Source organism: Cnephaeus nilssonii (genome assembly GCF_951640355.1).
Source record: "Cnephaeus nilssonii genome assembly, chromosome: 8".
NCBI classification, from domain to species: Eukaryota; Metazoa; Chordata; class Mammalia; order Chiroptera; family Vespertilionidae; genus Cnephaeus; species Cnephaeus nilssonii.
The window spans coordinates 28,351,571-28,372,968 of NC_137079.1; the positions used below are offsets into that span (position 1 = coordinate 28,351,571).

General features: G+C 44.5%; 1 protein-coding gene across 1 annotated transcript; it reads right to left on the minus strand.

Moving 5' to 3' along the window:
• Window positions 1–277: 277 nt before the first annotated feature.
• Window positions 278–7,350, minus strand: CFAP97D2 (CFAP97 domain containing 2; the record flags this gene model as incomplete). Its single annotated transcript, XM_079779413.1, has 3 exons — window positions 278–400; window positions 1,315–1,395; window positions 7,261–7,350. 3 exons carry the CDS (start codon window positions 7,348–7,350, stop codon window positions 278–280), a joined length of 294 nt encoding a protein of 97 aa, XP_079635539.1.
• Between the last annotated feature and the right edge of the window lie 14,048 nt (window positions 7,351–21,398).

The following is a 21,398-nucleotide window of genomic DNA, read 5'->3' on the forward strand; positions in this document are numbered from 1 at the left end:
TTTGTGGGTTGTTTTTTCACTATCTTAATAGTGTTCTTTGAAGCACAAACATTTTTTTACTATTTTTTATTTTTAAATATATTTTTATTAATTTCAGAGAGGAAGGGAGAGGGAAAGAGAGATAGAAACATCAAAGATGAGAGATAATAATTGATCGGCTACCTCCTGCATGCCCCCTACGGGGGATCGAGCCCATAAGCCAGGCATATGCCCTTGACTGGAATCGAACCAGGGACCCTTCAGTCTGCAGGCCGATGCTCTATCCACTGGGCCCCAGTTACCTCCTGTGTGTGTAGTCGTCTCTGCTGTCAGTCTGTCCCCTGGTCCTCATGATGCAGGCCACCTTCTCCAGCAGCAGGCGGTTGTCCCTGTCAATGACGGAGAGCCTCTCCTCCTCCAGCTGGGGGCAGACACAGGAGCCTCTGTAAGCACCAGCTGCATCCGTGCTATTACTGTGCACAGATTTATCCAGAGGATCCCTCAACCCCTTTGACTTGAGCACCCTGTGGGTTTCCCATTGCCCCAAGCTTCAGCAATGAGTGTGATGTGTGCAGGCTCCTTGGTCTCTGAATTGGAAACCATTAGGATGGAGCCAAATCTCATATGCTTGGAGTGAAAGTAACAGAAAGGATGATATGATTCTTTGTGAAATTATGTCTTCCTCTAAAATTCTGACCTGTGACAGTGATGCTATTGAAAAAATTACTTTATATTTCAAGAAAGATACTTTATACTGCTCAGAAGAAGAAAAGATTTAAGCTCAGGGAAGTCAACAATTCTCTTGTTTTAAGTTTTTGCATTGATTGATCTGCTCATTTGCTAGAAAGTGGTTACTTAGTTTTTGTTCTGCTAATTTAGGATAGTATTACTTAACAGGCACATAAAAAGCACACAGTAGTTTGCTTTGGGGGCATTATTATCAGCATAACCTATGTGATTCTTAGTTTCACTTGATGGCTTAAGCATCAAGAAATTTATATTCTGAGGTGGCCATGAAATGGCCTGGTATAAAGAAATGATGCTAATTACTTAATTACTGAATAAATTACCACTGTGAATTTCCTCCCCTCTCCCTCCCGCTTTTCCTCAAAGCATGATGGATCAACATGAAGACTAGAGAAAGATTTCTGGTGCAATCACACATTAGTTCCATTTGGAGCGTGACAAGATTGATTGGTTGCCTGGACAGCATTCTGTCTTTGATAGTGACTTGTTTATTCCTCACTGAGCCTGCCTTTTCCATTTTCCTGGGTTTTGAAGCTGACATTTTCTAGTTAACTATGATGGTAGCTGAAAGGTAAAACGGAAAGATACCTTTAGCTTCTTGAGGTTCAGGTGGAAGTGGCTGAGAAACAGCGGGGCGTGGGTGTCCACGAGTGGCTGGGCATCCCGGACCTGCGGCACAGAGCGGGTGATGTGACCTCAGGCGCACTTGTAGTAGATAATTAATGTGAGCTTAGACCGCGCAGCTTCTGGGTTGCTGGCACTGGGGACATACACTGAGTGGCCAGATTATTATGATCTCTGAACGCATAATAATCTGGCCACTCAGTATATATATATATATATATATATATATATATATATTTTAGAGGCCCGGAGCATGAATCCGTGCCTGGGTGGGGTCCTGCCAGCCTGGCCAGGGGGAGGGGACATGGGTGGTTGGCCGGCCTGCTGGTCGAACTCCTGGTCAAGGGGACAATTTGCATATTAGCCTTTTATTATATAGGACAGCAGTCGGCAAACTGCGGCTCGCAAGCCACATGCAGCTCTTTGGCCCCTTGAGTGTGTGGCTCTTCCACAAAATACCACGGCCTGGGTGAGTCTATTTTGAAGAAGTGGCATAAGAAGAAGTTTAAGTTTAAAAAATTTGGCTCTCAAAAGAAATTTCAATCGTTGTACTGTTGATATTTGGCTCTGTTGACTAATGAGTTTGCCGACTACTGATATAGGATATACACTGAGTGGCCAGATTATTATGTGTTCAGAGATCATAATAATCTGGCCACTCAGTGTATATAGGTCAGTATTCCTCACATCAAAGCTTCCAAGTCGGCTGTGGTAGAAAGTTCTCAATGAGGCTCAGGACTTGATTCAGAATCCAAAAAATATCCCCTGGAGGAACCAGGCAGCCCTCAAAAATGAGCCTATTGTGTCATTTTCAAGTAGAGAATTAAATGGGTACAGAGTGCGGTTTCATTAACCGTAGCCATCAGCTGACATTTCTGTTCTGCACACTGTTGCCAAGGCCTTTAAGACAGTGAATTATGTCCCTGTATCCACTTCACTCTAATCTCTGAGCCTCCAGCAATATTTTTAGGATGAGCGCCTTCAACATTGATTAACTGCAAAATGATCCCTGCAGAGTTTCCTATCAGAAAATGTACAAGCAAGAGAAGAAATATATGTTTTAAAATGTGATGGACTAAATGCATGAGGGCTGTTTACCATTTGCAATAAAAAGGAATCCCCCCAGCTTCTATACAGATACTTGCTTATAGATATCATTAATCACCGGGACCTATTAGCTGATAACCTGAGAGTGACAGCATTGGGAAGCTCCACAGCCGAGTCTGCTGAAATGATAGCGTGAGCACCATGCACTCCGGGAATCAAACCCCCGGAGATGGAACAGAACCCGTGTGTGGAGAGCCGGGAAATGGTGAAAGGACTGGATGGTGAGAGGGTTTGCATAACACACTCGTTTTGGAATGCTTTTAACATTTCATTTTGTTTTATAACATGTAACATGTTTACATGGCTCCAAAGTCAAATCTGCCAAACAGCTTCTTTTTGTGGTCTGAACCCTACCATCTTCGCCCTATTCCCTATTGACAAATATTCTAACTTTACAGTGATTCCTTTCATTTCTGAAAATATACATACTGGTACATATATTACACACATTTTCATCCCCTCTTTTTTATTTTTACTTATAATTATTATTTTAATCTTTATTGTTGAAAGTATTACATAGGCCCTTCTTTCCCCCCCTATTAACCTCTCCCAGCCCGCTCTCATCCCCCCTCCAGATCCCCACCACTCCATTGTCTGTGTCCATGGGTTATGCATATAAGCGTACAAGTTCATTGGTCGATTTCTTCCCACCCACCCTCCCCTGCCTTCCCTCTGCATCCCCTCTTTTTTAGATATAAAGAGCACATTTTCATCCATTGTTTTTTTTCAAAATACATTCTAGAGATAACTTTATAGTAATATATACAGCTGTTTTTCATCCGTTTTTATACCTGCATAATACTTCACTGTGTGAAAGCATCCTAATTTATTCACCCAGCTCACTTTTGATGGGCATTTTGGTTAGTTCCAATTTTGCTATTACAAATAATGCTGCAATTAGAATCTTTTGCAATTTCTTCATGTATCTTTGCCAGTGTACCTCTGGAGTGGATACTTAGAAATGAGACTGCTGGGTAAAGGAAAAATGCGTGTATTATTTCATTAAACATTGCTAAATCACGCCCTAATCTCTCCCCGCCCCCCCTACACACACACACACAGGGCTGTGCCCTTTTGCCACCAGAGCACTGCCAACAAGTTTGGGGACTTATGACAATCTGATAGTTAAGAAATGGCATTAGAGTACAAGTTTAATTTGCATTTCTCTATTATAAGTGAAGTTGATAATCTTTTTATAGTTTAAGAGCTATTTGCAGTTCTTTTTCTGTGAACTTTTGTTCATATCACTTGTCCATTTTCATATGGGGTTGTTTGCATTTTTCTTTTTCTTTTTAGAAGTCCTTTATACATAAGGATATTTTAATATGTTTTTTAAAATATAGTTTTATTAAGTTCAGAGAGGAAGGGAGAGGGAGAGAGAGAGATAGAAACATTAATGATGAGAGAGAATTATCTATCAGCTACTTCTTGCACGCCCCCTACTACGGATCGAGCCTGCAACCCAGGCATGTGCCCTGACCCAGTATCAAACCAGCGACTTCAAGGTTAATGGGTCAATGCTCAACCACTGAGCCACACCAGCCGGGCTATACATATAGATGTTAACCCTTTGTCTGTGATTTAATTTGTAATTACTTCCCCCAATTTATATTTATTTTTCATTGATTTTTTTGGATTCATCAGTTAATCATTCATATTTAATAATTTCATCCACACATAGAAAAAAACCCCAATACCTATTTTCTTGCCTAATGGATTTGTCTTGTCTACTTGTATGGCTAATACCTCCAACACAATTTAAAAAAAACATATAAGAGATAGTAGGCTTACTTATCTTATTTCTTACTTTATAGGGAACATTTTTAGTGTTTTTCTGTTAATTTAGATAATGGCTTAGGGATGAGATATTTATATTTTATTATGTTAGACAAATACAATTTGTATTTTATTAAGGTTATTTTGATTTTATTTTAGCGTAAGTGTGTAATCAAGTGTAAGGTAGAAGGCTCTGTTGAGATGCCAGGATGAGACATGTTCTGGATTCTAGAGATAGTTTTGGGCATGGTGATCTCCTTCAAGTCTATTTCCCCCCCTCTGTTGCATCAAAGTCCCTTATATTCCCAGGTTTCTCAACCAAGCAGTAAGAAACAAAATTACTTTAAAGAACTGACTTCCCCCATTCTTAATATGGAAGAATTTGCTCTAAGTAAAAAAAAATAAAAAAATTTAATCTTCACCTGAGGACATGCTTTGACAGAGAGAGGGGGAAAGAAGGATGAAGGGAGGGTCGGAGGGAGGGAGGGAGGGAAAAAGGAGGGAGGGAAAAAATTGATGTGAGAAAGAAACCTTGATCAGTAGCCTTCCACATGCTCCCCAGCTGGGTATCAAACCACAACCCAGGTATATGCCCTGACAGGGAATCAAACCAGCAACTTTTGGTGCATAGGACAACACTCAGCCAACTGAGCCACTCTGGTTAGTCTAGCCAAGCTTTCATGCCATGGAGTGTAAAAGGGTCTTGCTGGTTCTTCCCTGCTGCCTCCAGGTAGAGCAGGGTGGCTCCCACACCCACAGCCCTCATTCCTCCTCACCCTCGTTCTGCTGCAAGCCCGTTTCCTCTCATTCACTGGGCCTTTAGCATCTGGGCCACAGTTTTGTCTTCCCCTCAATGAGTTCTACACCATGAGGACGGCTGTGCTGGGTCTCCAGGCATCGTCCTCACAGGAACCACCCCTTTGGGAAGCTGTGCTTCAGTTGTCCCATTCTTCACACACAGTCCCTTTCTTTCCAGCTTTCTTAGTTGACTGTGCTCAAGAATGACTCCTTGACCTTACGTGGCTGCCAGCATCTCTCCTTACTGGCTCCCCCTCTTTACCTCATCCCCTTCCAGGTAAGGTCTGTGGCCCTCCCTTTAACTCCTCATGCCAGGATCACTGATTCCTTGGCCCCGTGCCCTGCTGCTGACCACAAGCTGTATTGGGGTGTGCCAGCACTGCATTGTTAGCCCCAGCAACCGTGTGTTTCGGGGACATCGTAGAACTGCATGAGTCGGTGTTATGTGAGTTTATGCTGCCCAGCCACACCTGGGGCCCATGCCAACTGTCAACACACTCTCCATTCAATCAGCTCTCCACTTTCCACAATGACTCTTTTGAATCTTCCTCACCTTACAGTTTCTTAGGCACAGAGCCTGGTTACTCATTTTTACTGGGGGTGTTTATCAACCACCTCTTATCAGGGATGATTCTAGTCCCTGGGATACAAAAACCAACAACACAACACCCATGGTGTTTACATTCTTGTCTATTATTCAAAGAGGTGATGCTAATTGGTTTATACTTGTTACTGTCATGCATACCCTTTTCTCTTTTTAAAAATACGTTTTTATTGATTTCAGAAAGGAGAGGGAGAGAGAGAGGAACATCAATAATGAGAGAGAATCATCGATTGGCATGTGCCCTTGACCAGAATCGAACCGCGACCTCCTGGTTCATAGGTCGACACTCAACCACTGAGCCATACTGGCCGGGCATGAATACATTTTTCAATCTTTCCCTGGCAACAACTATGTACTAAGCGGGTACTGTGTGCTCTAGGTGCTGAGAATATCATGGTGACAGGACACAACTACCCCCTCACAGGCTGGGGCAAACAAACAAAATAATAAATCTGTTACATCAATCATGAAGCGACATGAGACAGCAGAACAAGAGACTACAGAGCGATGTGGAGATGTGCTTCTTAGGGCACAGACAAGACTTCTAGGAAGATCAGAGGTCTAGGAAGTGAGGGTGAGCACTGGAACAGCTGGGAGAGAGTGCTCAGTGGGACTCTCAAGGAGCACAATGGGTTCAGGGCCCAGTTGTGCATATGAGCACCCGGCCAGCCTTGCAGTAAGTGCCACCTGAGCCTCCCTGAGGCCACCGTGTCACACCACAACCCAGCTGGGCAGAACCCTGGAGGACTAGAAAGGCTTGCCTGGGTCTCATTATCCTGCAGAAACCTTGGTTCCACTGCCCCGGTTGAGGGGGAGGGAGGGGGATCACTATAGACAATCACAGAGCAGCCTCTGTTCTAGAACATCCCCTCAGAGCATTTCTCAACCTGGATGAACACTGATGTGGAGACATGACCAACCCAGCACTGAGCAGTTGGATGGCTCCCCTGAGGTCTCATAGGCAGAAGACCATGGCAGGCCATTTAGAAACCTCATGGTGACCTTCTCAAAAGACGTCCACATCTGCATTAAATTAAATGGAAATAATAATGAATCTTCTAATGGAGATAAAAATGGTTTCTTTTGTCCCCACTGGAGAATGCTGATTTTTTAAAAAATCTTCACCCGAGAATATGCTTATTGATTTTAGAGAAAGGGGGATGGAGAGAGAGAGAGAGAGAGAGAGAGAGAGAGAGAGAGAGAGAGAGAGAGAGAACATCCATCAGTTGCCTAACGTATGCTCCTGAAACCTAGGTATGTGCCCTGATCAGGAATTAAACCTGCAACCTTTCAGCATATGAGACCAGGGGAAAAGGTCCCTCAGATCTTTTTGTCTTAAGATACTTTTGAGTGAATTATGAAAAACTAAGTATTTTATAAACATATGCTTTAATTGAGAAGGGAATGGTCCTAAAACATGACACATGAAAACCATGATCTATTTAATGGAATTTTTATTGTATGGCAACATATGTGACCAACTTTTTAAGGAAATATCATTTCAACCATTCCATCTCTGAAAAGAAAATTAGCTTTTGGTTTTCAGGGAAAGCCCTGGCATTTCATGGTTACTGTTTTGGGGGCCTCGCCTTGAGCCACGAGGGCCTGGCACCCACCGTTCCTACCTTTTTCCTGTGATCCTGGTAGGCTTTCTCCCATGTGCTCTGCAGGTACTCACTTCTGCAGGGAAGTGTCAGCCGAGGTGCCCTGTGCATTGCAAACAGCAACACCAACCTGCTCCTGCAGAGAGAGACTGGTTCAGGCCAAGGTGCAGCCTTGGAAAGGGCTGTGTTTGCTGGCTCACATGACAGTTGCCAAGGCATCTGGGCTAAGGAGAAAGGAAAGAGGACAAGAGGATCGCCTAAGCGTGCTTAACAGAGAACTGAATGCTAGTATTCTTCCACTCCAATGAATATTTTCTCAAGAGATCTTGACTGGCTTAGTGATGCCATTTTGATGACCACCCCTTGCCTCCCCCATAATAGGTCAAAGAATTTCTCCTCCAACTAACTTTTCTCCTTCCCTTCCTGCCTTCTTTCCTTGCTTTCTTCCTCCTCTCTCCCCTTGTCTTTTCTTTCCCTTCTTTCTCATGTTTTCTCCTTCCTCTCTTCTTTCCACGCTTCCTTATTCCTACTCTCTCTTATCTTTTAATAATTTATAATAATTTGGACAATTCCAAATACTTTTATTTGCACTTTAGGTGGTAGATCTTCATTAATTTTTTTCAATTAATTTGAGGATTAGTTATAGAAAGTTTTAGCCATTTGCAACCCTTCCTTGCTGAGTAGCTTTTATCTGGTTGGGGATGGGTTTTCTATGAGACAACTGAAGTAAAAGTCATGCTGGCATATCTGTTGAGTCATACAGCTTTGGTGAAATCATATGCATCATTTAGGAAATGACACGATTAGAAGAATTGGTTAACAACAAAGTAGCAATATTATTTTCATTTCAGAATTCTAATCTTCATGACATTACAGTATCCATTACAGAAAATGTTGTAGTGCAGAATTAGTGAATGGGAACTCATTGTTCAGTTGTATGTAAATAAAGATAAAGGGCATTTTATGAGAAATCGTGTTCCGCCTATTAGCATGATTCAGTGCCTGTCAGTCTGAAAGAGAATTAACCAAGCTTAAATTGAATCAGACTTGGGAAAAATAAGATGTGAATGAACAGAATATGATTGTCCCTTTTTCTGCTTTAGGCAGCTGACTTACCCTGTACTTGGCTGGTTCTGATGATCTTCAAGACTTTGGCAAAAACCTTTGTAGGCTAGTAAAGTGGTTGATATATTGACAATTATAAAACAGTTTGGGTTTTTTGAAGAACTAATTTATTTTAGTTCAGAATTACCCACAAGTATTAACTTTAGAAAACTATGCATGTATAGAAGATAGATGCAAAAATTACTACCAAAAAATACAGCCAACACTTTAAGACATAAAGCTTCATTAAGATTTCTTAGCCTATAGAATCGATATGTCATATTCAGAGGAATTCCATTAAAATAATTTTCTTTACCCAATTATTGTCATTGGTCAAGTCCAATATTAAGTAGATGTTCAATAAATACCCGCTGTTTTAATGATGATGGAAATAATGATAAGGTTAATGAATGATTCCCCAACTGAGATGATTTTGGTTCAGACTGGGGCTGGTTCTATATGATTCTTATCCTTCTGTTTCCTGAAGCCTCTTTGCCACATGTGCTGAGAAATTTCTGACAATGCTCAGAGTTGCTCCAATCAACTGAAGAGTGGAGGCAGTGGTCTGTCCAGTTTCCTCACATTCATATGGGCAGACCAGGGATTGAGGGCAAAATTAGGAACTGGAGGTTTTTTTTTAACTAATGGGAGCACTCATAATGTGTTGATACACACATTGTTTTCAATGGCGTCTGTCAAAGAAGTGACCTCAAGTAAGAGTCCTAGTCATCTATGTTTATTCTTAACTGACTAACCACTCAATTAACATTTGCTATTTGATTAAACTTGATGGTAGGGCCCCAAACAAAGGGTCTGGAAAAATTCGACATGCCACCCCCCCACTCCCCCCATGAACCAGAAAGACCATCATCAACTGCATGACCTGGGTTACAGTGAGCCGACCCTCACAGGCTCAAACTAAGTTTTGGTCCTTAACCATGTTCTTAACAAGGTCAGGCCAGAAAAGTCAGTTAACCAGTATCTCTTTGGAATCTATCCTGAGGAAATAAACTGAAACACTGATAAGGATCCATATACATCAAGTAATCCTATCTAAGAAAAGAATAATATGCAAATTGACCGTACCTCTGCTACACCCACAAGCCACGCCCACAAGCCAAATCAGGAGCGAATATGCAAATAAACCCAACCAAGATGGCTGCGGCCACAGAGAGCAGGAGGGAGGCTTGGGTTTCCCTGGCAATGGAGGAAGCCAAACTTTCCGCCTGCCCTTGTTGGCCTAGGCCTCCACTTAAGGCTACAAAGTTTCAATGATAGAAGATAAATAAATCCAAACAGAAATGGCAGCAGCCACTGAGCTGGAAAGAGCAGGAGGCTAGGGTTGCCCCTGGCGATGGAGGATGCCAAGCTTCTGAAGCCCTGACCTGCTTTGGCCTCCGCTCCAGGCTACAAAGTTTCAATTGTAGAAGATAAATAAATCCCAGATACCAGGGCCTCCGCTTGGGTTGCCAGAGGGCGTGGCCGGCCTGCAAACCACCACAGGCCCCTCGCCCAGGCTGCCCCACACCCCAAGGGAACCCCCACCCTAATCTGGGACACCCTTCAGGGCAAACCAGCTGGCCCCCAACCATGCACCAGGCCTCTATCCTAACTAATGAAAGAGTAATATGCAGATTGACCACCACTCCAATACACAAGATGGCTGCACAAATGTGATCAAAGATGGCTTCCCCCATGTGGACATAAGATGGCCACCACAAGATGGCCAGCAGGGGAGGGCAGTTGGGAGGGACCAGGCCTGCAAGGGAGGGCAGTTGTGGGCGATCAAGCCAGCAGGGATGGGCAGTTAGGGGTGACCAGGCCAGCAGAGGAGGGAATTTGGGGGTGACCAGGCCTGCAAGGGACGGCAGTTAGGGGCAAACAGGCTGGCAGGGGAGCAGTTAGGCATCAATCGGGCTGGCAGGGGAGAGGTTAGGGGGTGATTAGGCTGGCAGGCAGAAGCAGTTAGGGGCAATGAGGAAGGCAGGCAGGCGAGCAGTTGGGAGCCAGCAGTCCTGGATTGTGAGAGGGATGTCCGACTGCCCTTTGGGCCTAAACAGGCAGTCGGACATCCCTCAAGGGGTCCCAGATTGGAAAGGGTGCAGGCTGAGCTGAGGGACAGCCACCTCCTTGCACGAATTTCGTGCACCGGGCCTCTAGTTACTCATAAAAGTGAAAAATGGAAAAGTCTGGAGTTTAATTAATAGTGTCCATGTTAATTTCTACTAATGTTCTTTTCCTTATTCCAAGATCCAATCCATGATACCACTTTGCATTTTGTGAATTTTTTATATTGAGCTGGGTTTGAATATTTAATATCACACAGTTTCTACTCAGACCCTGCAGAAAATAAATAATAAAACCTATTTTTCATTTGATTATTCAGGTAATAATTGTGTGTTTGGCTTCAGCCTTCATCAGTGTTTTGGCCCAACATTGACTTGAATGTTGAATTTATTAGAAATTCCCTGAAATATTACCAAGTGATAGGTATCCTGAATGTGTGAAGACCATTACATAGAACTAACTGTTGCATTGTTTATAGTATACAGTACAAAGCCTTTGTGATAGACTATATATCCATTAAATCCTTAATATTCATAATTCTTTCTGTGTGTCCATGACTATAACTTCATGTTTAAGCTTCAGTTTGTATGTTCCTCTACCCTCCCACAAGAGCAATGAGATCAAAACAAAGCAACAGGCTTTGTTCTTATTCTTATTCCTCAGAACAGAAGAGAGAGAGAGAGAGAGAGAGAGAGAGAGAGAGAGAGAGAGAGAGATATTAATAAGTTGCCTTTTGTATGTGCCCTGACCAGGGATTGAACCCAAAACACAGGTATGACCTGGAATCCAACCGCCAATCTTTGGGTGCACAGGACTATGCTCAACCAACTGAGCCACTCTGGCATGGGCTGAAGCAATGCAGTTTTAAGGTAAAAAACATGACAGGGATGTCCCTGTGACCTTCAAGAGGTGCTTTTAGTATAAATTGGATATATCCATTGGGTGTTTGATCATAAGGAGTTCTAGTTGCCAGTAATTAGTAATGGTGATGTTAACTGTAATCTTAGTTATGCAACCACTTCTCAAGAATGTTAGTCCTGAAAAGATTCACTGAGGTCTATTAATTCTACAAGAGAGGAAAAGCTTAGTACACAAACAATGGATTTTAGTGTTATTTACTTACCACTAGTGAAGAGCTGCGCCTGCGATGTCCACTGTGGGACACCTGTGCATATTAGCGCGATGAGATATAGTACAACCGATACTATTACAGTCGGAAAGATTGTAAACCCAATAAAGCAAGTACCAAATTGTTCCTCCTATAATATGTAAGAATCAAGTGTGTTCACAGAGCCTAGAAGACATCCTAGGAAAGTTAATTTGTTATAGGTGGAGATAAAAAGATTTTTAATTTTGAAAGTGGATTTTATCATATTTGTGTGGTTAATTTTTTAAAAATCTGTTTATTTGATGTGCAAATTAGGCCTCGATCACACCATTTGCAGCCCACCCTCTTCTCCCTGATGACACTTTTCTTATCCAATGAGCTTTGAGAATTCAACTAATACAATAATACCGCCCCCCCCCCCCCCCCACCACCAATCCCCACTTACCCCTACAAGACAGAGTCTCTTTCAAAGCAAACAAGAATCTCCTTGGCTTCTGATGTCTAAACAGTGCATTCCTGGGTCCTCACATTTTCTGGTCATGTGGTCAGTGAATGCGTCTTTGCTTAATCAACCCCACACTGTTTTCATGGCGTCTGACTGTCTTAGGGCATGTGCAGAGGGGAGCCCACATATCAGGAAAGCACTGAACACTATGACCATTTCAGGGCCACGGAGTATTCCCGGGAAGAATGTCTAAGGGCACTAGTCCTTCTTTTTCCCTTCTCCTCCCCCAAGCCGGCCTGAGTGAAGAGCCGATTTGAATTTTCAGTCTGCTTTTACTGGGAAACCCGGGCAAAGCTGACCCCTCTGGCAGTCTTGCCAAGCGCTCCCAGCTCCCCGTGTAGAGAAGCAGAGGCACAGGACCCACCATGATCTTTCCCAGGGTCTCCACCCAATTTACTTTTTACTCTGCCTATAGAAGGCAGTGAGACTTTCAGAGCTTCTGTGCTCTTTTAAAGGAGCTATTTCTTTTGTCACTAGTTATTGGTTCTCAAGTCTGGCCTTTGGGGAAGCTCAAGCCATCGGCACATGGAGGGTGGCTCCCTGGGGGTGAGGGGGCGGGGAAGCGGGTGCTGGCTGCATCAGAGGAGTCGGAAGGGCAGCCAGTCCCCGGAGGAGAAGCCACAGACCCTGCCTGCCAGGAAGGCTGCTGGGAGCCGCCTTTGATTGCACACTGGTGTGGACACCATCTCAATAGCTCTTGAAGTCTGGACTCTGCAGGGGGCACAAACTACACAGGATGTGTGTGTATTCTGAGCCCTGGGGGCGGGGGGGGGGGGGGGGGCGGTGTCTGGGAGACACTCCAGATGCCCGTGAGCACTTCGGAACCTGGAAGGGAACAGGGCCCCAGGCTCTCAACCCCACCGTCCTTGCTGTCATTTAATGCGGATGTAACTGAAAAATAAATAAACCATTTTCTCCATCATACAAACAAGGAAGCAGTTCATGAGTATTTTTGGCAGCATGGCCTTCCCTTCAAGAAAAAGGAGAAAATGAAACTGAAAAACAAACTACACCCTCTCCTCCAATGTAGAAGGAAAAGGAAATGTGAGAAGAGAATAATAGTCACCTGAACAGTGAGTGATGAAGCACCTTGACCTCTAGTGGGACAGCAGTTCTGGACAAGGAAATGCTACCAGGGTCTTGTGTCTCACCTGTGACTCCTGACTGTGGGGTGCTGCTCTCCTGACACATGTTTAGGTGACCAGGAGGAGGCTGTGAATGGGAAGCTTCATCTCGGTCCAGCTCGATGACTGTGGAGACTTCTCTCTGGCAAAGCTAGTCACTAGGTAGCTCCTCAGCCTGTCCCATCGTAAAATGCCCCATGCCCACCACAACCTCCTCCCCGCTTCTTCTCCTCCTCCTCCCCGAGAATTGCCTACCACAATTCCCATGACAGACAGTGATTTCCACTCGGTGCTATGGGTGGAAAACAATCTCCCCACCCCTTCCCATGCTTTACTAAGAGTGCTTATTGCCTTATTGGAAGAACTTCAAGCAAGGCAACTAGAAAAATGGTCTAATTCAGGGTTTCTTAAGCTAAGCACCATTCACATGTTGGGTCTTTGTGGCTGAATAATTCTCAATGCCAGCAGAAACCTCTCCCTCCCAGAGTGACACCAAAAATGTCTCCAGATGTTGCCAGCTGTACCCTAAGGAGAGCTGGAAGGGGGTGGGGGGAGGGAGAACAGCTATCAACATCCGGAGACATTTTTGGTGTCAGTTGCGAACAATTAATAGGTCTAATCTGTGAAACGTCAGGCTCGGTAACTAGGTTAATTTTGAGGGAGATTTGTGAGGTCAGAACAGATAGTTGTCTTTCATGTGTGATAACAGGGAGACTGTTATTTATTGTTATTAAGTCCAGGCAGGCAGGAAGCACAGATTGGCCTAAAGAGTCTGTGTCCATGAGAAAGGCAGTTAGATAAAAGGCTGTCTGCCCTTCAGAAGGGTCTGCGCATGTGAAGGGACCATGAGGATGGGCGGGGCTAAGGAAGATGGAGAACCTGGGGTGTAAGCCAGGAAGCTGGTGGACAGTTGTGTGGTTTGCAGTGTAATTTCTCCCCACAACTATCAAGACCCCAGTAAAGTTACTAAGCTCTCAAAACCAAATTGTAAGTGGGATTCCTTGTGGGAAATTATAGTGTGTGCCCGCTGGTTCAAGACCAACCTGAGGAAGCACTTACGGACCTGCAGCAGAGATGAGAGTCCCTGGAGGTAGGAAGATTGGAAGGTCACAGGAATCATGGAAAGGGTAATAACTTGCACAAACTGTGGTTTTGGAAGTTGGGGCCAAGTTTACCAAAACTGATGAGAAAGATAGATCAGGAACCCAAATAACAAGTAATTTTCTTCTTGGCCTCAGCATCCTTTCTATAAGTAGGTTATGTATGAAAGCAGTGTGTGTTATGGAGTACACACACCTCTGATGGCAGTTAAGGACTTTTTTGTTTTTTGTTAATCCTCACCTCAGGATATTTTTCCATTGATTTTTATTTTTAAAAAAATGTATTTTATTCATTTTTCACAGAGAGAAAGGGAGAGGGATAGAGAGTTAGAAACATCGATGAGAGAGAAACATCGATCAGCTGCCTCCTGCACACCTCCTACTGGGGATGTGTCTGTAATCAAAGTACATGCCCTTGACCGGAATTGAACCCGGGACCCGTCAGTCCACAGGCCGACGCTCTATCCACTGAGCCAAACCAGTTAGGGCCCATTGATTTTTAGAGAGAGTGGAATGAAGGAGGAGAGACAGAGAGAGAGCAACATTGATGTGAGAGAGACACGTATCCTGGGCTGTGGATTGAGCCTGCAGCCCAGGTACACATCCTTGACTGGGATCGAGCCCCGGACCTTACAGTCTCTGGGCTGACACTCTACCCACTGAGCCAAACCGGCTAGGGCAAGAACTTTTGTTCTAGAAGCAAGGCAAGTGGCAGAAGCCCTAGGCTAGGTGTCCCCAGTCCCAGGATTATTAGGATATAGGCTTTGTAACTTCTGTTCTTATGCCTTCCCCAAAACTGTGGCAAGATCTCATCATTTCTGTTCTCTTTCAATTACATTCTTATTAGAAACTAGAGGCCCAGTGCATGAAAACTCATGCACTGGAGTGGGGGGTCCCTCAGCCCAGCCTGCCCTTCTCATAGTCTGGGAGCTTTCAGGGGTGGGAGACAACCCGGCAATCAGGGGAAGGCGACGCCCCCATCACACCTCTGCTTCTGCCACTGCCGGCAGCGCAAGCCTTGGCCAGCCCGGGTTACCTGAGCCTTGGGTGGGCCTGGGTGGTTGGGAAGCCACCATCCGAGGCTTGCCTGTGCCTCGGAATGGCCCTGGGCAGCTAGGGGGCTGAGGGGACTGGGGGACTCCGGGGGCAGGTGCACGGAGAGGCCAGACCTGCCTGGGGGCGGGCCTGGCTGTGCTGTGTACCCGCTGCCCCGGCAGGGCTGAGGGGACTGGACACTGCCATCTTGTGGCTGTGGGCACCACCATCTTTGAGGGCATGGCAGTCAATTAGCATAGTCCCTCCTTATTGGCTGTGGGCACCACCATATTTGTGAGGGCGTGATGGTCAATTAGCATTTTCCCTCTTTATTAGATAGGATGGGTATTGCAGATACCTTTTGGGGTGTTTGCCCAGCTCCCATGCCCCACCAACTTTCTAGACCTGCCCCTAGTTGCCATGTTCTTACCATATGATGCCCTCACCCCTGCCCTTGGCCTGGGCCCCAGCTGATTCGATCAATAAAATGATCTCTTTAGAAATTGGAATTAGCATTTGAATTCAGTTTGTCTGTCTGGGCATGTGCTGGCACTGAGACACCCACACATTTTTGGGAGATGAGAGTAATTTTCTTTTTTTAATCCTCACCTGAGGATATTTTTTCCATTGATTTCCTGAGAGAGTGGAAGGGAGAGAGAAGGGGGAGAGAAAGAGAGAGAAACATCAACATGAGAGAGACACTTCGATTGGTTGCCTCCTGCACTTGTCCATACCGGGACTGGGGACCTGCAACTTGACAGGGAATCAAACCAATGACTCTTTGGCCCAAGGACCAATGCTCTAACCACAGAGCAAAACCGGCCAGGGCAAGGGAGTCGTTTTCATCCAGTCGACACAGAAGCAGGGAGAAACAACCTTCAGAATAGAGAGGACTGAAAGACGTGAGGAAGCGGGCCGAGAAGGGGCTCCTGCTGGAGCACAAGTTTAGATCTGTAAGAAGTCTAGTTTCCTTTGGGTTTGCGACAGACTCTAGAATCTTTTGATAAATTCCTCTTCTGTCTTGAGCTGTCTAGAGTAGACAGAGACCAACCTAGAGAATCTAAGACCATAAGGTAATTCCTGTTTCTAACTAGTTTTATTTTTATTTTTAATCCTCACCCGAGGATATTTTTCCATGAGAGGGAAAGACAGAGAGAAATATCGATGTGGGAGAGACCCATTGATTAGTTGCCTCATGCACAATTCCCAACCAGGGCCTGTAACCAAGGTAGGTACCCTTGACCGGAATCAAACCCAGGACCCTTCGGTCTGCAGGCCGACGCTCTATCCACTGAGCCAAACCGGCTAGGGCTCTACCTAGTTTTATGCATTGGTGATAGTTGTCTTCCCAGGAAAATATAGAGAGGTGACCCAGCTTCCTCAATAGAAAAATCTCAGATTTCTAGTTGACTGGCCTTTTTTATTTTATTTCACCCCTAGAAAAACTAAGAACTATTTGCAAGATCTTTAGGTTCATATTGCTACTTGAAGAATTAAAAAAATATATATTTTTATTGATTTTAGAGAGGAAGGAAGAGGGAGAGAAAGAGAGAAACATCAGTGATGAGAAAGAATCATTGATTGACTGCCTCCTGCAAGCGCCCCACTGGGGATTGGACCCGCAACTCAGGCACGTGCCCTGACCAAAAATCAAACCATAACCTCATAGTTTATAGATTGACACAGCCACTGAGCCACACGGACTGGGCTTGAAGAATTTTTAAGTGCTTTGAAATTTCTTGAACAAGGGTGCTCTGTTAGTCTTTGCTAACTGAACAGTCATCACTTAGTTAAAATCTGGAAAATATAGTGAGTTCCTCAGATAGAAACCCAATTATATTGGTCTATAATTATGTAGTTATATTGGCTTAAATAGTTATGTTTATTTAAAAAATAGGACACTAGTCTCCCTTTGAGGACCTTTTACACTCTTCCCTACTAAATATCACTTCAATGATAGTAAGTTGATGAGTTCTTAAAGCTTATTCCTCTCAGGACAAAGTTGAATTTTAAATGTCAGAAAAGCATTTTGTAGTCATGTTATCCTTGGGCCAGAGATACTCTCAGGCTACTTAATTAAAAAAAAAAAAAATAGAAGTGTTTGCCCAGCTAGCATGGCTCGATGGTTGAGCGTTGACCTATGAACCAGGAGGTCACAATTCGATTCCCAGTTGGGGCACATGCTCTGGGTTGCAGGCTTGATCCCCAGTGTGGGATGTGTGGGAGGCAGCCGATCAATGGTTCTCTCTCATCATTAATGTTTATGTTACTCCCTCTTTCTTCCTCTCTGGAATCAATTTAAAAAATATATTTTAAATAGAAGTGATTATTGTCAAAACGGTATCCAGATCCGATAAATAGTAATGATCGTTTCAGCCTTACAAGGCAGTCCCAACATGGGTGGAGCCAGAGCTGGAAATCAAGTGTTCTGATTCGTGGCCCAGTGACATCTCCCTCTGATTAGACCTTTCTTTGTGTTTGAGATGTCTCGATGAAATCAGCCTGAGGTGTTTTGGTGGTGGTAATTTACCTCCTTCTGTAGACAACAGGATACATATTTTGGTTTCAAGGACATAAAAGTTAGAAGGTTCGACCAGATCTTTAGTTGAGAACAAGCTGTTGCTTTCCTTAAAGTAATAAGATTACAGGCAAAGGGTTTTGATTTCTGAGTCACTAACACATCGGGCCTGGGAAGGTGAGGGAAGGGACAGGGCTGGCCCCGGGCTATGATGTCCTTCGTTCCTTCCTCTGATTCATCGGTTGCCATGAACTGTTTCTACCTCTGTGTGAGCTTCCTGACAACTAACACTCACTGGACTCTTTCCAATCAGGTTCCTGGCCTCTAGTCTTTACAGACACCACACTGATGAAGATTTCTAAAATCTTACTTGGTCACTGCCAAACTCAAAGATTCCTGTTCCCACCCCATCCTCACCCCCTCCTTGCTTTTTTCTAACTCTGAAGGCTCCCCAGCCCACTCCTGCACCACTGGCATCTCTGCAGGGAAAAGGCGGGTTTACCCCGAAACTAAAAGAGCTTCAGTTCAGAGCCTCCACTGGCACAGGCCCCCAACGCTGGGGAAGACCCTAGTCAATTTTTCTTTGTAACTACAATTTCTTTTCTTTTTGATCTTTAAAAAGATAACCTGCTACAGGGTACCATTTACCATTAGCATAACTAAAGACAGTAACTCACCCTCTATTCTAAGCATGCCCCAAGCTCTTAGAAGTGTAATAGGCTTAATTTTCATTTCTGTCTTCTAGGAAGGCCCCTGAGAATACTGTTCTTTACAGAGACCACACAGATGAAGTTTTCTAAAATCTTACTTGATCATTGCCAAACTCAAAGATGTAGGGGGATGTCTTAAGGTGGCCGAATGCCCTGAAGGTTTGGGCACCGTCCTAAACTTGAGCTGAATATGATGGAGTGGGCTGCTGAGTGCACTGAGCACACACAGCCTCCTTCCTCCTTAGGCCCCACTGGATTGGCAGAAAAACAGGCAAGGAGAATTAACCTGTAATGGCAAAGAGAACGGAGCATAGGATGACAAATGATCTCTGAAGTTGGAAAGGGGATGGAAGGTGTGGGTGTGTGGGAAGGGCAGACGAGGGTGACAGTGAAGGCTGGTGTCATCTTGCTGAAGGAACCCTAGAGAGACACTGAGATGTGGGGTGTAACTGTAACTGGGGTGTAATTGTGAACAAGCTTCCAGCAACTGCCCCCACCCCCTACACACACATAGCAGACAGACACCAGAGGGCGCTTCTTCAAACACCTTGAATCAATAGCCTGGGTTGGGCTACAGCTTCTAGCATGGGTCTGAGGCCCCAGAGTAAAACCTTCCCTATTTGGGCTGGGGATGGGATGTGTCAAGGTATATTTATCCATCCTAAATAAAGCACAGCCAACAAACCCCATCTGCGGACACAGGATTTGCAGCTTCCCTTTCCATTCAGAGGAGCCCAAGGCAAACCCGCAATAACTCATCAGAGTGAACCATGGATTCTTAACATTCTCAGACTTCCAAGTATCCCCAGACTTTCAGAAGAAAATCAGCAACATAGGGAGGAAACACCGAAGTTAGAAAACAAACACAAAAATAAATTAAAAGTCTAATTATTGTCCTCAGAAAGATTTAAGAAACTATTGCATATCCATAAGTTAAGAACAGGAAGATATTTACAAACAGGCAGAGAACAAGAAAGATATTAAAACTGTGATTGCTGAATTTAAACTCCCATAGGATAGATGGAGGCTGGAGCCAAATGTATCTTTAGAACTGAACGTCAAAAAATGGAGAACTACACAAGGAGAGAGAAGAGACATAGGTAATCAGCTGGGGAGTAAAATGTCTGACCACTATGAGTTCTAGAGAAAAAAAGAAGGATGAGTAACCACTAAGACATAACAGGAGAATTTCCCAGAACGGAAGACGTGACTCATGAGACAATCCCGTCGAGGGCTGAGGCTGTCGGCTGTAGTGAGCACATGGAGACCGGCTGGAGGGACTGAGAACATCTGAACGAGGAGCCCTCTGAAAGCTCCAGGAAGAAAAGGCTCGGTCACCTGCAAGCATCTAGAACCAGACCATTCCAGACCTGTCAGCAGCATTTTAGAAGACACTGGAGCACGTGAGACTTCACATGTAGAAGGGCAGGGTGAGAATGACATTTCCTCCCTTCTCTTTTGGGAAAAAAAAAATAAAGGAAAAAAAGAAGAAAAAGAAAGAGAAACACACTGTAGCTCCAACGAAACAGGACACAGCGTGAGTCTCAACTGCAGTTGACGGGAAGGTGGTGCACAGGACCACCAGCAGGAAGACCCTAAGAGGCTGTAGGTCATACAAGCCTTCAGAGAAAGTGTCACATCCTCAGAGGCAAACAGTGTGGGCCTCAAGCCTTGCTTGACGTGAAGGAGGAGAAATAGAGCCACCGGACAAGACGCACCTGCAGGAAGCAGCGTGTTGCCTGCGCTGCTCGTGGGGGCTGGAGGGCAATCACTCATGCCCACCCTGGTCTTGAGAGGAGTTGTGTCAGCAGGACCGGGCCCTAGCCCCCCATGGAACTTCCTATAATTAGCTGATCAGGAGCACTCACCACACTTGAAGATGAGTCATAATCAGAAAGAATCCAGCACAGGATTTATACAAAGATAGAGCAAGAATAAAAAGTCTAGAACAAAGGGAAAGGAATGAGTAAAATACACTGTAGAAGAAGCAGAAGACTGTGACATGAAGGGAATGAAAACCGTGACCAAACATCTGTAATAAAAATGTCGCCCTTCCAAACTAAGAAACACATACATAGTCAATGAAAGAACACAGTAATTTTTAAAAAATATATATTTTATTGATTTTTTTACAGAGAGGAAGGGAGAGGGATAGAGAGTTAGAAACATCGATGAGAGAGAAATATCGATCAGCTGCTTCCTGCACCCTCCCCCCCCCCCCCCCCCGACTGGGAATGTGCCCACAACCAAGGTACGTGCCCTTGACCGGAATCGAACCTGGGACCCTTCAGTCCGCAGGCCGACGCTCTATCCACTGAGCCAAACCGGTTTTGGCAGAACACAGTAATTTTTTTAAAGGAGAAGCAATTATAATTAAAACTATAACATGAAATATTATGACAAACTAAGACCAAATTGTTGTTCCTATCGATGAATGTCCATAAATAAGCTCAACTCACCTATTAAAATAAAAACCAGGCTGAAGCACAAAGGAGAACCCAGCTTTATGCTGTGTAACATGCCTAAAACAGGTATATGGAGGGCTCACAAGGAAAGGACGGGCAAAGCCATGCCAGGCAAATGATCCTCACAAAATATCAACATGTGGTGCATATTATTTTTTAACTAGACAGGATAAATCATCAAAAACAGTTACAAAAATATCTCAGAAAAAGGACTTGTGGTAGTGGGGGAAGTGCTGGTAGATAAAGAGAGAAATCAATGCACAAATTAGAAAGCCCAGAAATACACTCAAGCTTACTCAGGAATCCTAATAACAAAAGCCCAGGGTTGTAACTTGTAACGACCGATCACGACCAAAGGCTGACCAACCTGAAGTCAGTGCTGGGTTGCTGTGGAGATCATCACGGTGTGAACAGGCCAGGCAG